We start from the raw sequence: 15832 nt of genomic DNA, 5'->3' as shown, positions 1-15832 counted from the left end.
ACTGAAATGTGGCACAGAGCACTGATAATCTACTATACACTGCAAAAACTCAAAATCTTACCAAGAATATTTGGCCTATTTCTAGGCATAATGTCATTTCTAGTCAAAACAAATCTAATTATACTTAAAAAATAAGACTCATCAAATAAAAAGTAGCTTGTTTTTAGACACTTTTTACTTCTTTCAAGCATATTTCACTTGAAATAAGTAGAAAAAGTTTTTCTTCCTTATTACAAGCACAAAAAACTTCCTTTCACTGGCAGATTTTTCTACTTATTTCAAGTGAAAATTAAGTGAAAACGATCTAAAAGCAAGTTAATTTTTAGGTGATGAGTCTTATTTAAAGTGGAAAGAGATTAGTTTTGACTAGAAATGAGACATTTTGACAAGAAATAAGACAAATATTCTTGGAAAGTTTTTGAGTTTTTGCAGTGCAGCTGCATTTCCATTACAGGTTTTCACTAAATAAAAGCGATATTTCTGAAATTTCGAAAAAAGTCCTATTTGCAGGTGTTTCCATTGAACGGTGTTTTGTGAATGAGCCTTAACTCTCATAAAGCCTAAAGATGAAGGCAGCACTTGGTTGCTCCAAGGCAAAGCCCTTATGTACACATCATATATTATTTATTATATGTATTCTGTGTAGCGGCGGCCATGAATCAGGGATTTCTGGGAGAGGAATTGTGAATGAGGATTTCACAGATAAAAATATGGAAACTAAACTTCAGGATGATGCGTTCAATGAGCTGTGTGATGTTCTCAAACTGAAATAAGTGTTTCTATAACACTTTTGCGACACATTTTGATATTGATACATGTGAGAAATGAGCGTTAAAATGTTTTTGCAACATTTGAGAGGTTTTTTCTAAATGTTTTTTATTGCGATATTCAGGTTTTGTGCATTTCTAGGTGAAATGGAAACACACCTAGCCTACTTCCTGTATCTGAAGGCTTGGCGTCCTAAAAGCTGGATGAACATATGGACCCTCGGTGTTGAACATGTTGCTGTGCTGCAGCGCTGACACACTGGGAACTGTTTCACCATGTGTGTGTGTGTGTGTGTGAGACACCAGGTTGCAGAAACCTACAATTTTACAATCACACCCACTTGAGGCCGTGATTGGCTGGCTGGCTGGCTGCACGCCGACGCTTTCAAGCTCCTTCTCCATCTTAATTACACAACGATCCGTCTCACTTCTCATCAGCACAAAGATAAATCCATCATCAGATCAGACGGAGCAGACGTCTGATCACTGCAGCTCTTATCTGTGAGCTGCAGTACAGAGCCATGAGGCTAGCTGTTCCCCTTTGTTTCCAGTCGTTATGCTAAGCTACGCTAGCCTCACGCTGCAGGTCCAGGCTGCTGAGACGAGGGGCTGCACAGAAAAGCAGTCGTTGCACTAACACACACTCACATACTCCACCCCAGTACTTGAGTAAGAGTACAAATACTACTGGTCAAAATTTACTCTGTAAGTAAAAGTAGCTCAGTCGACATGTTACTCGAGTAAGAGTAAAAAAGTACTTGCTTTTAAAAGGTACTTAAAGGGACAACGAGGAGTTTTGGAAAAGCGAAGTGTTTTCACACTACATTTATGAGCCTCCGCACCGTGAAATTCTTTGACCGGCGCAAGACAGACTCATGTTTTCATTCATCAAGAATTAAAGTCAGAGGTTGGAAGACGATCACATACCGTCGTAGTTCCCACCATAAACGGCGATTCGGCGGCGTTATTCTCATGACTCGCCACGAAACCTAAAGTAAAGAAATTCTGGTCGACTCGCCCAGCATTTCCGCCACCACTAATAATAACAAAATAACCATAGAGACAAAACCATATATTTATCTAAAATGGGCCATTAACAAGTGGTAACGTAGATTCATCCACATTAATATGAGACTTTTTTATAACCAAATAGAAACTCCTCGTTGTCCCTTTAAGTATCCAAAAGTAAATGCTTTTAAATTTACTTGTAAGACTAAATTTCTTATTTTTCACATCAATGAATTACTATAATTTTTTCTAAATGAATTTAAGGAGCTTTTAACTCTTTGAAAGCAGCTGCACTGATGTGCTGCTTTTAGGGGTTAGGGTTTCCTTCACAGACAAACACAGCTTGTGTCCAATAGGATTTTAGAAAAAAAAGAAGAAAAAAAAAGAGCAGACCTGAAAGTAACGAGTACTTTTCAGCCTTCCTAGAAATTAACAAGTAAAAGTAAAAATATTTGTCTTGGAAATGTATTCAAGTAAGAGTAATAAGTACCAAAGAAATCGTACATTTACTCCGTTACTGTCTACCACTGGGGATGAGTGTGAGTCAGGAAGCCATGGAGGTTTGTGGGTCATTGTTACTGTGCATTTCCTCAGTGTTTACTCAGAGCTGCTGCTGCTGCTCAGACTGGAGGAGGAGGAAGAGGAGGAGGAGGAGGAGGAGGAGGAGGAAGAGGAGGAGGAGGAGGAGGAGGAGGAGGAAGAGGAGGAGGAGGAGGAGGAGGAGGAGGAAGAGGAGGATGAGGAGGAGGAGGAGGAGAGGAGGAGAGAGGAGGAGGAGGAGGAGGAGGAGATGTAGAGACGAGCCGGTCGCTCTGCCTCGGGCTCAGACTGCTGATCGCTCTACAACATACAGCCTGTTCTCTGAGGGAGACAGTGGGTTGGCTACACATGTTAAATTATTAACACTGTCAATTAACACAGTGTGCATGCACAGTGTGTGTGTGTGTGTGTGTGTTTCAAAGTGCAGATATTTCAATGCTGAGCACATTTAAAGGGATAGTTCACCCAAAATTCAAATTTCACTCATTATCTCCTCCCCCTCATGTGGACTAAGGGCTGGGAGAAGTTTCAGAGTCCTCCGTGGCTTCTCTGAGTTACAGGGGGTCTCGGCGTAGCAGTGCATGTCCATATAATGGTTGTCAATGGATACCAACTTTCTTCGTCCAAAAAGACACACCAAAAAACATCCAAATACCTCCATGCTGCTCGTATGTAATGTCCGTCTTGTATTGAAGCCCCGACATGAAAACTGACACAGGAAGAGCAGTGAACTGAGACACCGGGAGCTTCCGCTACAAACAAGCTTAAAACATAGACTTTTTTTTTTTTTTTTGAACAATTTCTCATGTCAGGGCTTCAATACAAGAGGGACATTACAGACGAGCAGTGTGGAGGTATTTGGATGTTTTTTGGTGTGTCTTTTTGTTAGGAAGACAGTTGGTATCCATTGACAACCATTATATGGACAAATACTGCTGCGCGGACCCCCCTCTTCCGTAACTCAGAGAAGGAACGGAGGACTCTGAAACTTCTTACAGCCCTTAGTCCACATGAGGGGGAGTAGAGATAATGAGTAATGAGAAATTTGAATTTTGGGTGAACTATCCCTTTAAGCAGTCAAACACTGAGATCTCTAGCAGCCGAACCTGAGCAGCTCTTCCTGTCTGCAGGTGAATGTTTGTGTCGACTCATCGCATCATAAATGTCAAAGTCTTCCTCTCTTTTCTAGTTGTTTGTCACTTTTTCCATCTTCTCACATCCACGAGGAGCCTTGGGGAGCTCGGCCTCGATCAGAGCGTCACCAGAATCAGAAAATAGAAACCGTTTAAATCCTCTTTTGTCTCCCTCTCTCTTTTCTGTCTCTTTTCCTTTCTGGCTGTCTCATTGTGTTTGTCGTCCCTCCCTCGTGCCGCTCGTTCTCTGCTCCAAATTTGGGAGCTTGAATTTAAAATGTAATAACTCAAGCAGGGGGGGTTAAACACAGGCGTAGTGTATGAAAGCAGGCTTCAATCATTTCTGCACCGAGGCAATGAGACATTCAGCCAAATGAGAGAGAGAGAGAGAGAGAGAGAGAGCGCCGGGCAAGTGGGAGAAAATTGGGTAAGTGGTTTCAAGCAGGTGCTCTTTCCCACCAGGAAGCTCTGCAGACGGCCGCTCTGAAAGCCAATCTATAAAAAAAAAAGACATTTTAAACACCCCACTTCATCTTAAGAGTCTTGATTACCGTCCTCCTCTCCCTCCCTCCCTCCCTCACACAGGCCTGGATCAGATGCATATACATAAGTGGTGCAGAAATGTAAAGTTGAGATTTGAACGTCTGTAAAATCTGTGTTTTCACTGCAGAACGACAAAATATTGAATGTACTGTACAGCAGTATTCCCTTCAACACAGAAAACTGCTCGTTCAGCTTTGCATGCTGGGACAGAGAGAGAGGGACAAGCAGCTCCGAGTGGGAACTGAATGAGCATCGATCAATAACATGAAAAAAAACAGTTTAATTGGACCGATATCACGTTCCTTCCTTCCTTCCTTCCTTCCCTTTGTCCTTCCTAACTTCCTTCCTTCCCTTTATCCTTCCTTCCTTCCTTCTTTCCCTTTGTCCTTCCTAACTTCCTTCCTTCCCTTCGTCCTTCCTTCCTTCCCTCCTTCCTTCTATCCCTTTATCCTTCCTTCCTTCCTTCTTTCCCTTTGTCCTTCCTAACTTCCTTCCTTCCCTTTGTCCTTCCTAACTTCCTTCCTTCCCTTCGTCCTTCCTTCCTTCCCTCCTTCCTTCTATCCCTTTATCCTTCCTTCCTTCCTTCCTTCCTTCCTTCCTTCCTTCCCTTTGTCCTTCCTAACTTCCTTCCTTCCCTTCGTCCTTCCTTCCTTCCCTCCTTCCTTCTATCCCTTTATCCTTCCTTCCTTCCTTCCTTCCCTTCGTCCTTCCTTCCTTCCCTCCTTCCTTCTATCCCTTTATCCTTCCTTCCTTCCTTCCTTCCCTTCGTCCTTCCTAACTTCCTTCCCTTCGTCCTTCCTTCCTTCCCTCCTTCCTTCCTTCCTTCCTTCCTTCCTTCCTTCCTTCCTTCCTTCCTTCCTTCCTTCCTTCCTTCCTTCCTTCCCTTCGTCCTTCCTTCCTTCCCTCCTTCCTTCTATCCCTTTATCCTTCCTTCCTTCCTTCTTTCCCTTTGTCCTTCCTAACTTCCTTCCTTCCCTTCGTCCTTCCTTCCTTCCCTCCTTCCTTCTATCCCTTTATCCTTCCTTCCTTCCTTCTTTCCCTTTGTCCTTCCTAACTTCCTTCCTTCCCTTCGTCCTTCCTTCCTTCCCTCCTTCCTTCTATCCCTTTATCCTTCCCTCCTTCCTTCTATCCCTTTATCCTTCCTTCTTTCCCTTCGTCCTTCCTTCCTTCCTTCCTTCCTTCCTTCTTTCCCTTTGTCCTTCCTAACTTCCTTCCTTCCCTTCGTCCTTCCTTCCCTCCTTCCTTCTATCCCTTTATCCTTCCCTCCTTCCTTCTATCCCTTTATCCTTCCTTCTTTCCCTTCGTCCTTCCTTCCTTCCCTCCTTCCTTCTATCCCTTTATCCTTCCTTCCTTCCTTCTTTCCCTTTGTCCTTCCTAACTTCCTTCCTTCCCTCCGTCCTTCCTTCCTTCCCTCCTTCCTTCTATCCCTTTATCCTTCCTTCCTTCCCTTTGTCCTTCCTTCCTTCCCTCCTTCCTTCCTTCTATCCCTTTATCCTTCCTTCCTTCCCTTTGTCATTCCTTCCTTCCCTCCTTCCTTCCCTCTATCCCTTTATCCTTCCTTCCTTCTTTCCCTTTGTCCTTCCTAACTTCCTTCCTTCCCTTCGTCCTTCCTTCCTTCCCTCCTTCCTTCTATCCCTTTATCCTTCCTTCCTTCCTTCTTTCCCTTTGTCCTTCCTAACTTCCTTCCTTCCCTTTGTCCTTCCTTCCTTCCTTCCTTCCCTCCTTCCTTCTATCCCTTTATCCTTCCTTCCTTCCTTCTTTCCCTTTGTCCTTCCTAACTTCCTTCCTTTCCTTCGTCCTTCCTTCCTTCCTTCTTTCCCTTTGTCCTTCCTAACTTCCTTTCTTCCTGTCCTCCTTCCTTCCTTGACCCAGGAAGACAGCAGGAGGGTTAAACCCAAAGTTGGAGAAGAATGAAGGCAATTAATGAGAAAAACAGAGAAGTTTGACTAATTAAACTGAGATGAAGTCAGAACAATCTTCATTAGTCAGACTGTGTTGGTTTAACCAGTCTGACATTAATCTGCCTCTGCACAGATACATACAAGACTTGGGTCAGTTTCCTTATTTGTGGCCTGGTTTGGGTCGATTTGATTTAATTTGATTATTCTTTATTTCGAACATATTGAAAAGAGAGAAAAAAAATATAGTGTCCCAAAGAACAAGTCTGATATTTAAATCAGTAAACAAAAGCTGGAAAAGGAGCAGGAGGAAGCCGAGCTTTTCTGTTCCCACTCCATCGATCCAGATTCAAAGTAAAACAAAATAAACCAAATACAAGCAAACAAAGTCAACAGACTCACTCAGACTCAGTTTTATAATCTCCTATCCCTGTGCAGTCAAAATGATATTCCAACCTACTTTTCCTCATTCTCATACTTTTTTCTAGAGGAAACACTGATGTTGGTGCTGTTTTTCAGCTCCTTCTCCAGACCGTTCTCACAAACTGTTATGCACATATTTTTCAGAGTTGTTCTGACATTTATTCTCTTAAAATTCAATTCCCCTCTCAGATTATACTCTACCCACCCTGCAATCTTGTGTTTAACCAAGTCGGTGAATTTCAGAGTGTACATGTGCCTTTATGAATAATGAGTTTGTGTGCTCAAGTTATCCAGTGACGATTCTTATTGCTCTTTTTTGTAATGTGCATAACGGCTGTAGGTTGGATCTGTCGGTATTCCCCCATATCTCCACACAGTAGCTCAGATAATAGGAAGTATAGTGCATTATACATTCAACAATATACTGTATACCAGGGGTGGGCAATTATTTTTTCCAGAGGGCCACACCGACTCCGATAAAGTGAGTGAAGGGCCACACGATTCGAAATCAAATTGAAACATCAAATATTTATTGCTGAATTATATATAATTATATATTAGCCTATATAACTACATACTATATTTGGTGGAAATGATTGCATTACAATAGGCTGACAGCCCACAATCCATGTAATCACATTTTCAACTTATATCCATCACAGATCACTGAAGAAACATGCTGTATTATGATATAAATATTAGGGGTGGGAGAAAAAATCGATTCACACAAATATCGCGATATCTTTTTTGCCGATTTTTAAATCTATTTTTTTTTTCAATTTTTTAAATTTTTTTTTAAGTATTTTTTTTTGGGGCATTTATGCCGTTATAGATAGTACAGTTGAGACAGACAGGAAACGGGGAGGCAGAGAGAGGGGGGATGACATGCAGTAAATGGCGACCGACGCGGGACTCGAACCAGGGCCGACTGCAGCGAGGACTGTGCCTCTATACATGAGGCGCCCGCTCTAACCACTACGCCACGCGACATAACAAAATACACATGTCTCCCAGCCTCTCGGGATACCTAGTGTTGGAGTTGCATGTACCCCATGCACACCGTTTGACCATTTTAAACTTAAAATGTCAAGAAAAAACATTTCAATGGACGTGGAAGCAGAGAATGTCCGAGTGTATGGGCTAGCTATGCGCACTGTGATTGGCTCATCGTGTTTGGGGGCGTGGCTTAGCCATAGGTCAATTGGGATTGGCTCTGGATTCAACCGTTGAGATCTCTATTCCATGGATTGTGTTTTACCCATGCAGGTAAACTCCTCCTCCTCCTTCCAGGTAAGATTTCTGACCAATGAGAGAACAGTTGGTTCGCGCATCATGGCATTTGTTTTCAACGGTTTGGACTGATTGGGACTGTTAAAGGGAACATTTTGGCAAATTGCCCCATTGCCATAATCCCTATGGTCCATAATGCTCTGGTGGACAAGTTGTGAGCTGCACATTCACCACGCTATGAGATAATAACACAACGTTACCAGACAGAGTTGTTTTAGAGGGAAATTCACGCAAAACCGCTGATGTGCGTTGCCTTCAGGGACAGTTTTTCATCAACAGTCTCTGTATTTCCCTCTAAAACAACTCTGTGTGGTAACGTTGTGTTATTATCTCATAGCGTGGTGAATGTGCAGCTCACAACTTGTCCACCAGAGCGTTGTGGAGTTGTTGGATTGTGTATTTGATGAGTTTGATAAAGGGAAACCAAGAAATCCCATAATGAGCCTCCGTAGTGTAGCTCTGAGCAGCTCACGGCTCTGCTCCGCCGTTCTAAAAATAGCTTGCACTGACAATTAAAGGTAACAAACCTACTGCTATGACTATAGGGATTATGTCAATGGGCTAATTTGCCTAAATGTTGAACTATCCCTTTAACACAACAAGTCGTTTTGGGACAGTCTGTCTAAACTTAACAATAAAAAAAAAAGATTTATCGTAGATATGAGATGGTTTTATACAATCGACTGTGTTGTTGTTGCAGCAGCTGTGAACCAATAACATGTGAGTGGAGTTTGCATATTTCCTGACAGCAATTAATTCCAGTCTGCTTCTAATTAACTCACAAACAATTTAAATTGTGACCCCTCCTCATTACGAGTGTGTGTGTGTTATCAGACTTCACTGTGACGAGCTGACAGGATGTTTATGGTTCACCCTGCGCACTTTATTAGAAGCACTCGTTAATATCAAAGCAATAACTGACAGACACTTATTTCATCAGGGAGAGATTTACACGAGGGGGAAACGACGACACAGGATGGGGGGAAAAAAAGCAATTAAAATTATTAATTGATGCTTAATTGTTGTTTGTTTGGAGCTGCAGTAACTCTTTGGGGCTCTTCACTGCCGAAGGGAGTCAGCGGTAATAAAAAACGATGTTCAGGCTGAAGAGTGACGGTGACAGGATGAGAGGGTTTTTATTTGAATCCGACGTAATGAGACATGAAAACCACAAACACCTCTGAAATGTCAGCGCAGACGTAACGGAGATAGAAACACGGAGCCACTTCTCTGCTGTAAACTGCTTTTTGAATCAGTTTGGAGCGAGGGATGTTGCTGTTTTTTCACCTTGACTTTTGATCTTTAGCGCAGATTTCTAACATGTATCTTCAGGTTAATTATTAAAGGGATAGTTTAACATTTTGGCAAATTGGCCCATTGCCATAATAATCCCTATAGTCATAGCAGTAGGTTCGTTACCTTTAATTGTCGGTGCAAGCTATTTTTAGAACGGTGGAGCAGAGCCGCGAGCTGCTCAGAGCTACGCTACGGAGGTTCATGGGATTTCTTGGTTTCCCTCATCAAACTCATCAAATACACAATCCAACAACTCCACAACGCTCTGGTGGACAAGTTGTGAGCTGCACATTCACCACGCTATGAGATAATAACACAACGTTACCACACAGAGTTGTTTTAGAGGGAAATTCATGCTAAACCGCTGATGCACGTTGCCTTCAGGGACAGTTTTTCATCAAGCAGTCTCTGTATTTCCCTCTAAAACAACTCTGTCTGGTAACGTTGTGTTATTATCTCATAGCGTGGTGAATGTGCAGGTCACAACTTGTCCACCAGAGCGTTGTGGAGTTGTTGGATTGTGTATTTGATGAGTTTCATGAGGGGAAACCAAGAAATCCCATGATGAGCCTCCGTAGCGTAGCTCTGAGCAGCTCGCAACTCTGCTCCGCCGTTCTAAAAACAGCTTGCACCGTCAATTAAAGGTAACGAACCTACTGCTATGACTATAGAGATTCATTTGCCAAAATGTTGAACTATCCCTTTAAGATCAACAGAGAGCTGAAGCCTCTGCTCCACAGGCTCCTCACTCAGGATTCAACTCACTCCTCACATGAAGCCGGTGAACATGCAGTGGGGGCTTCTGGGTAACGGTGGTTGTATGTCATCCTGAGCCAGACTGGCTGTTTGTTTTCTCTCCTCCATAAATAAATTCAAACTCTTTTTTGTCCGTGATGCCTTCACTGTCATCACGTAAAGTCAGAGCGGGCGCTGCTGCAGCACGAGGTGAGGATGAAAAAATAAAACATGTGATGTGACCTTTTTGCTGAGAGGAAACTGATGCATCATTGATGGAGGAGTCAGCGGTAAAAATAGACATTAAATTAATCTGAATTACCATAACCCTTTGCCCTGTCCATTATAGAAAATACCCATAATAATCATTCACACTACAGGACTCATGTCTGTTATTTTTGTCTGTTATTGCAATTTATTGTTAGTGCGTCACAATGATGTGTTTTAACCAGCGTGTGGATCCAAAGGGAAATTTCCACATTCATTAAAAAAAAGATTAATTAATTGTTATAGTCTAAATAATCATGTGTTTATTATTTTATTATTTGAAAATGGGGTGTACGTATTGATTTCTGAGCTGTTTTTTGTTTCTTTCGTGTCTTTTAAACAACCAGATCAAAATACAAATTTCTATTTTCATTTAATTATCCAGTTGTTGGGGAAAAGTTATTTTTTGTGAAGTAATCAATAGTTAACTTTATTTACTTTATCACTAAAATTGAAAAATCTGGTGCAAAATATCAATGAATACTGTATATACTACATTATAATGTTGCTTATTTGACCAATTTAAATTGAATTTAAATGAACAACGAAGAGTTTGTATTTGGTTATAAAAAAGTCTCATATTAATGTGGATGAATCTACGTTACCACTTGTTAATAGGTACATTTTCTATAAATATATCGTTTTGTCTTTTTAGTTATTTAGTTATTATTATTTAGTGGTCGACTCGCCCAGCGTTTCCTACTTTCTGTTTCCCGGACGCTGCCCGGCGAGTCATGAGAATAACGCCGCCGGATCGCCGGTTATGGTCGGAACTACCTCGGTATCTGATCGTCTTCCAACCTCTGACTTTAATTCTTTAACAATGAAAACATTCTTGGCAAATGTTTTGACTTTCGTCTTGTCTTACGCCAAATTTCACGGTGCGGAGGCTCATAAATGTAGCGTGAAAACACTTTTCCAAAACTCCTCGTTTTCCCTTTAAAAGTTTTGAACAACACAAACTGAGCGTTTGATCCAGATTAAAACCAAGTCTGGATTACAGTACGTGATCCAATCCGATCTCAGAATCCGTTTCTAGTTTTGAAACAACCCATTTTCAAGATTTGATTTGTTGATTGATCCGTTATTCAAAATCCGATTAGATTACCTTTTGAGCAAAAAGGTGTTAGATGATTCAGGACATGTCTCAGGTGTGTGTGTGTGTGTGTGTGTGTTTAAGAGCTCCTGACCTGTCTCCGGTCCCTGCTCAGCATCCTGGTCCCTCTTCTTGTCCGTGATGTCTTTGTGGGACACGAGGAACAGAACCACTTCCCCCTTCTCATTCTTGATGGGCACGATGTCCAGGAGACACCAGAACTGAGTCCCTGCAGAGGAGAAGACACATCCTTAGACATCCTTAGAGTCCTTTATTGTCACATTGTCACCAACATTTACTGTGAAAACACGTCTTAGCAGCTCCACATGGCAGTAGGACAGTAAAAAAATAAAAAACAATATATAAAAAACACAGTAGACAGTATAAAAACAAGTCTCCATAAATATGGAGATGTGCATTGAAGTGCAGGGTACAGTAGTGCAAAAGTGTAAAAGACGAGACACATCCATGTTATTTCTCACTGTCAGGAAACAATGTGTGAGTTATGGTCTGTCACCGCTGAGGCTCAGCTCATTCATTCCCACTGACGACTTAAACACGTGTTCACAATAATAAATTCATTTAGGAAAGGGCTTTTACTGTATTCTGGTGGTTTTACACTTGTTTTTAGGAACAGACATTAGTCAGAGTGTCTGTTGACTGACAATAACGTTTTATTCATCAGGGACTTTTTTCATGTGTGGATTCGACACATGAAAATAGCCTTTAACTGTATGTTTAATGTAAGTTTAATGTTTACAATTTTCACTATTCTGGGTTATTTTAATTTCTAAACATTGTATGTTTTTATGCTGTTCTCTTTCTGTTTTCAGTCCTTACTGTTAAATGTTTTGTCTTTATGTAAAGCACATTAATTGCCTTGGTATGAAATGCGCTATTTAAATAAAGATGCCTTGCCTTGCCAGAGATCAAGGAGTAGTGAAGACAGCGAGGGATTTTTAGACATGCTCACAATGAGACAACCTTTAGACGATTTATTAATGTGTACTGTGTAATTTGTCAATTAATTAACTTGTTAACACCTTATAAATCATTTATAAGATGGTATAAACAATGGGGCAGTGGCAGTGACGTGTTGTTTGCCAAATAGTGATCCGACGACATTTATCTTTATCGTCTCCATCATCAGTATCTCTACCTGTCTGCCTCATCACATTATGTTAATTAATTTACAACATAATTAACCACCATCCAAATGAAAATAGTCTAAACGTTTCATTTAGTGTCTCAAATTATGGAAAAATCAACTTTATATCAAATTAATACCAAAGACCAGATTCATTTTAAGTGTTAAAACATAATATATCGTTTAAAAATTAGTTTCTATAAGACTCTAAACAGTAGTAACTCACTTAAAAGGGTAACTGCATTAAAACTTGTTCATAATTGTTAATTTATGATTTATAAAGTGTTATTAATACACACACTGTATAAATCTTAAAGGTATAATATGTAGGAATTCCCCCCATCTAGCGGTGCGGTTGCATATCGGAACGTATTCTTGATGTTGCATTCAGGTGAAATCGGGCAGACGTCAGACAGACAACAGACGCTGCATGTAACAGGATAAACAAGGATAAACAATTGACGATATGTTGTCATGGTGATGTGGTATTGTTTTACCGGCTTTCTCTGGTGGAGTAAAATGACATCCGGTTGGTTTGCCGACGGCCGTCTGCCTGACTGCACCTGAATGCAACACCAGTGCCTCCGTCCTTCCTCACACTACACAGTGGTGACAGTTTTAAAGTACAATTCCAGGCGAATTCAACTCTGGGGTGTATTTTCATATAATTTTAGGTCTAAAAGAATGAATCTGAAGATTTTCAGTTTAATCGCTCCTGTTTTGCGGTAGCTGCGTCTGTCCGTGCATCGCCACGGCAGCAATGAATGGGAGTGGATGTAAGTTCTGCTGTTTAGGCTGTTTCCAGCCCTCAAAGCCGCAATTTTTTTCCACAGACAGCGTCAGATGGCGACTCAAACATGCACCGAGAAGTTTATTTACTTCAAGCAAGCCGACATGTTTGTAAAACTAGATCTAATTCAAAGTCTCCCGGAGTCTCGCGCGAGACCCAGTTGCCGTGCGCGGTGTGTTCAGGTGCAGTGGGAAAAGCTACCGTTTGTGTCATAAACACAGGAATATCAACTCTTTACTTGCTTCAAGCAAAAAAAACTTCTCGGTGCATCTTTGAGTAGCCACCTGACGCTGTCTGTGGAAAAAAATGTACACTTCAAGCAAGTAAAGAGTTGATATTCCTGTGTTTATGACACAAGCGGTAGCTCCTACTGCGCCTGAATACACCAGCACTGCAACTTCGGGCTCGCGCGAGACTCCGGGAGACTTTGAATTAGATCGACTTTTACAAACATGTCGGCTTGCTTGAAGTAAATAAACTTCTCGGTGCATGTTTGAGTCTCCATCTGATGCTGTCTGTGGAAAAAAAATGCGGCTTTGAGGGCTGGAAACAGCCTAAACAGCGGAACTTACATCCACTCCCATTCATTGCTGCCGTGGCGATGCGCGGACAGACGCAGCTACCGCAAAACAGGAGCGATTAAACTGAAAATCTTCAGATTCATTCTTTTAGACCTAAAATTATATGAAAATACACCCCAGAGTTGAATTCGCCTGGAATTGTCCTTTAACAGGCCGAGCCCACAGCTCCGCTCAGTTTCCGTGGTTACCTACGGTCACGATGCAACATGGCCGCCTCGGTTCGGTGCGTCGCCCACTTATGTATTTGTAACGACTTGTAACAACTCATTCTAAGGAACCAGAAAGCTTTCATTTGAAATACGTATTTATGAAAGCAATATTTGATTTTTGCTAATAAAAAGCCAAATAAGTTACACACTGCGGCTTTAAAGTGTGGTCTTTTTTGTAAAGTGTGTATTCATGAGACAACGGAGCTGACTGACTGTTGTTTTGTTCTGTTAATGGGATTATTTATTGGTAACAAGAGAAATGCCAGACTCATAATATCTTTTAAATAAGCTGATTCATGTGAACATGCTGCTGCACAGATGCATGAAATCAGACTAAAAACAAGCTGTTTCTCTGGTTTCCTGTTACTCACCTGTTAATCTGTGTTGGAGCTGATTCCCAGCAGGGGATCAATGTGTGTTCATGATGCATTTACAATAAGCTGCAGGATTAGCTCAGTGGAAACAGCGGCCATATTGTCCCTGTGTGGCTGGAACATGACGGTAAACAATGGCAGCTTGTTCTGTTCCTCTGCATGTATAAGAATGAGCTGCAGGCAGCGCTATTAGTTATTATTATTGATTCATTTAGTTATTGACCCATTTGTTAATTAATTTATCAGAATAGAGGGAGGGGAGGGGGGTTATAACAGCTGGAGTTACACAGCTGTTAATTACTGAAACATGTTTTTTTTTTTTATTATTATTACAGTAAGTTACATGGTACAAGGCGATTGGATTTCTTCTTTTCTTTTTTTTTTTAACAACTATATTGACAACAAGAGTACTGTATAACTACACAGGACTGATTACAGTTAGATGAAGTAAGTGTATAAAACATTATACATAATCATAAATACGCCAGGGGTTGACAGGCAAGATAGAAAAGACATAAATTTAAATAAAGCTTACACAAAAACAGCTTTGAACAGCTTTTTTATTCTCACATTCACAGAGGGAGGAGATACTGTATATTGACCAACATGTGCAGACAGTTTGGCTTCTTACCAGAAAATTTAGACTTATGTATGTAAAATTTGGATAAAATAATTAACAAATTAATCATATAAAACTGAGAATTTATTTTTATTTTTTATTTTTTTTTATCATATTCAGTGTAGCCAATGAAACATGTTACATTGGTGCAGCAGTGAAATAAAACACACACACGGTGATTCATTGACTGCACCTCTGGTTGTGTTTCCTTGTCGTTGTAAAGTGGAATATTTGTGTTTTCTGTCATAAAATATTTACAGATGAGAAATTGAAAATTGTATTCTACAGCAGAACAGGTGTGTTATGATAATTACCCCCCTCCCACACACACTTGAATTCACCGACCTGTGATTAAAATGGTGACAGGAAACTGGATCATGCTGCACATTCATATGGGTTGGTGTGTGTGTATTGTGTGTTGTGTGTATTGTGTGTTGTGTGTTGTGTGTTGTGTGTTGTGGGGATGTGACTGGTTATGAATGTGTTTATCCCCCCCCCTCCCCCTCCAGAGAACTGTTAAAATGCTAATGTGCAGCTCATGCAGCGCTGATAAAAGCATGAAACACTTGTAATTGGTCATTTGTGTGTGTGTTTGTTTTGTAGCGCTGCTGTATCTCAGAGGAGCAGACGTTGTGTCGTAGCTACAGTACTTTCTTCACCTCCTCACTCATCCTTTCATCCTCAATTATTAATAAATCAAAGCTGTGATTAAAGAAGAGAGGAGGATGAATCTTCTTCTTCCTCTTCCTCTCTCACAGCTTCTCCACGTTTTCTCACTTTTTTTTTTTTTGTTCTAGTCTCGTTGTCACACTTCAGCCTGAAGCTCAGACGAACCACAGGAACGAACGCACCACGAGTCCAGACTCTCATTCATATGAACTTGTGTAGATTTTCAAGCGTTTAAAGCAGCTGCCTGCTCAGGCTTTGTGAGTCGGTCTTTATAGAAACGTCCTGTGGAGTCGTCCGACCAGGGCCGTTGCTAGGAATTCTGGGCCCCCTTAAAGAATACTAAAGTGGGCCCCTCCCCCTAACTTTTCCTTTATTTCCCTTAGACTACGTATGTATTATCGTTTTTTATTTAGCCTTCTTTGTTTTGATGCTAATGCAGCATTACAC

At 41.1% G+C, this 15832-nt stretch overlaps 1 protein-coding gene across 1 annotated transcript in view; it reads right to left on the bottom strand.

The window, feature by feature from the left end:
* kcnh3 (potassium voltage-gated channel, subfamily H (eag-related), member 3) overlaps positions 1-15832 on the bottom strand; it is a 216546-nt gene that overhangs the window by 62639 nt on the left and 138075 nt on the right. Inside the window, exon 3 of the mRNA XM_085765059.1 lies at positions 11091-11225. Coding sequence (XP_085621185.1) covers positions 11091-11225 — 135 coding nt within the window. The remainder of the gene's footprint in view (positions 1-11090; positions 11226-15832) is intronic.

The sequence above is a fragment of the Trachurus japonicus genome, chromosome 21, assembly GCF_045865225.1.
Source record: "Trachurus japonicus isolate A0001 chromosome 21, Traja_1.0".
In the NCBI taxonomy this organism is placed as follows: Eukaryota; Metazoa; Chordata; class Actinopteri; order Carangiformes; family Carangidae; genus Trachurus; species Trachurus japonicus.
This window is presented reverse-complemented; position numbering and strand designations above follow the sequence as displayed.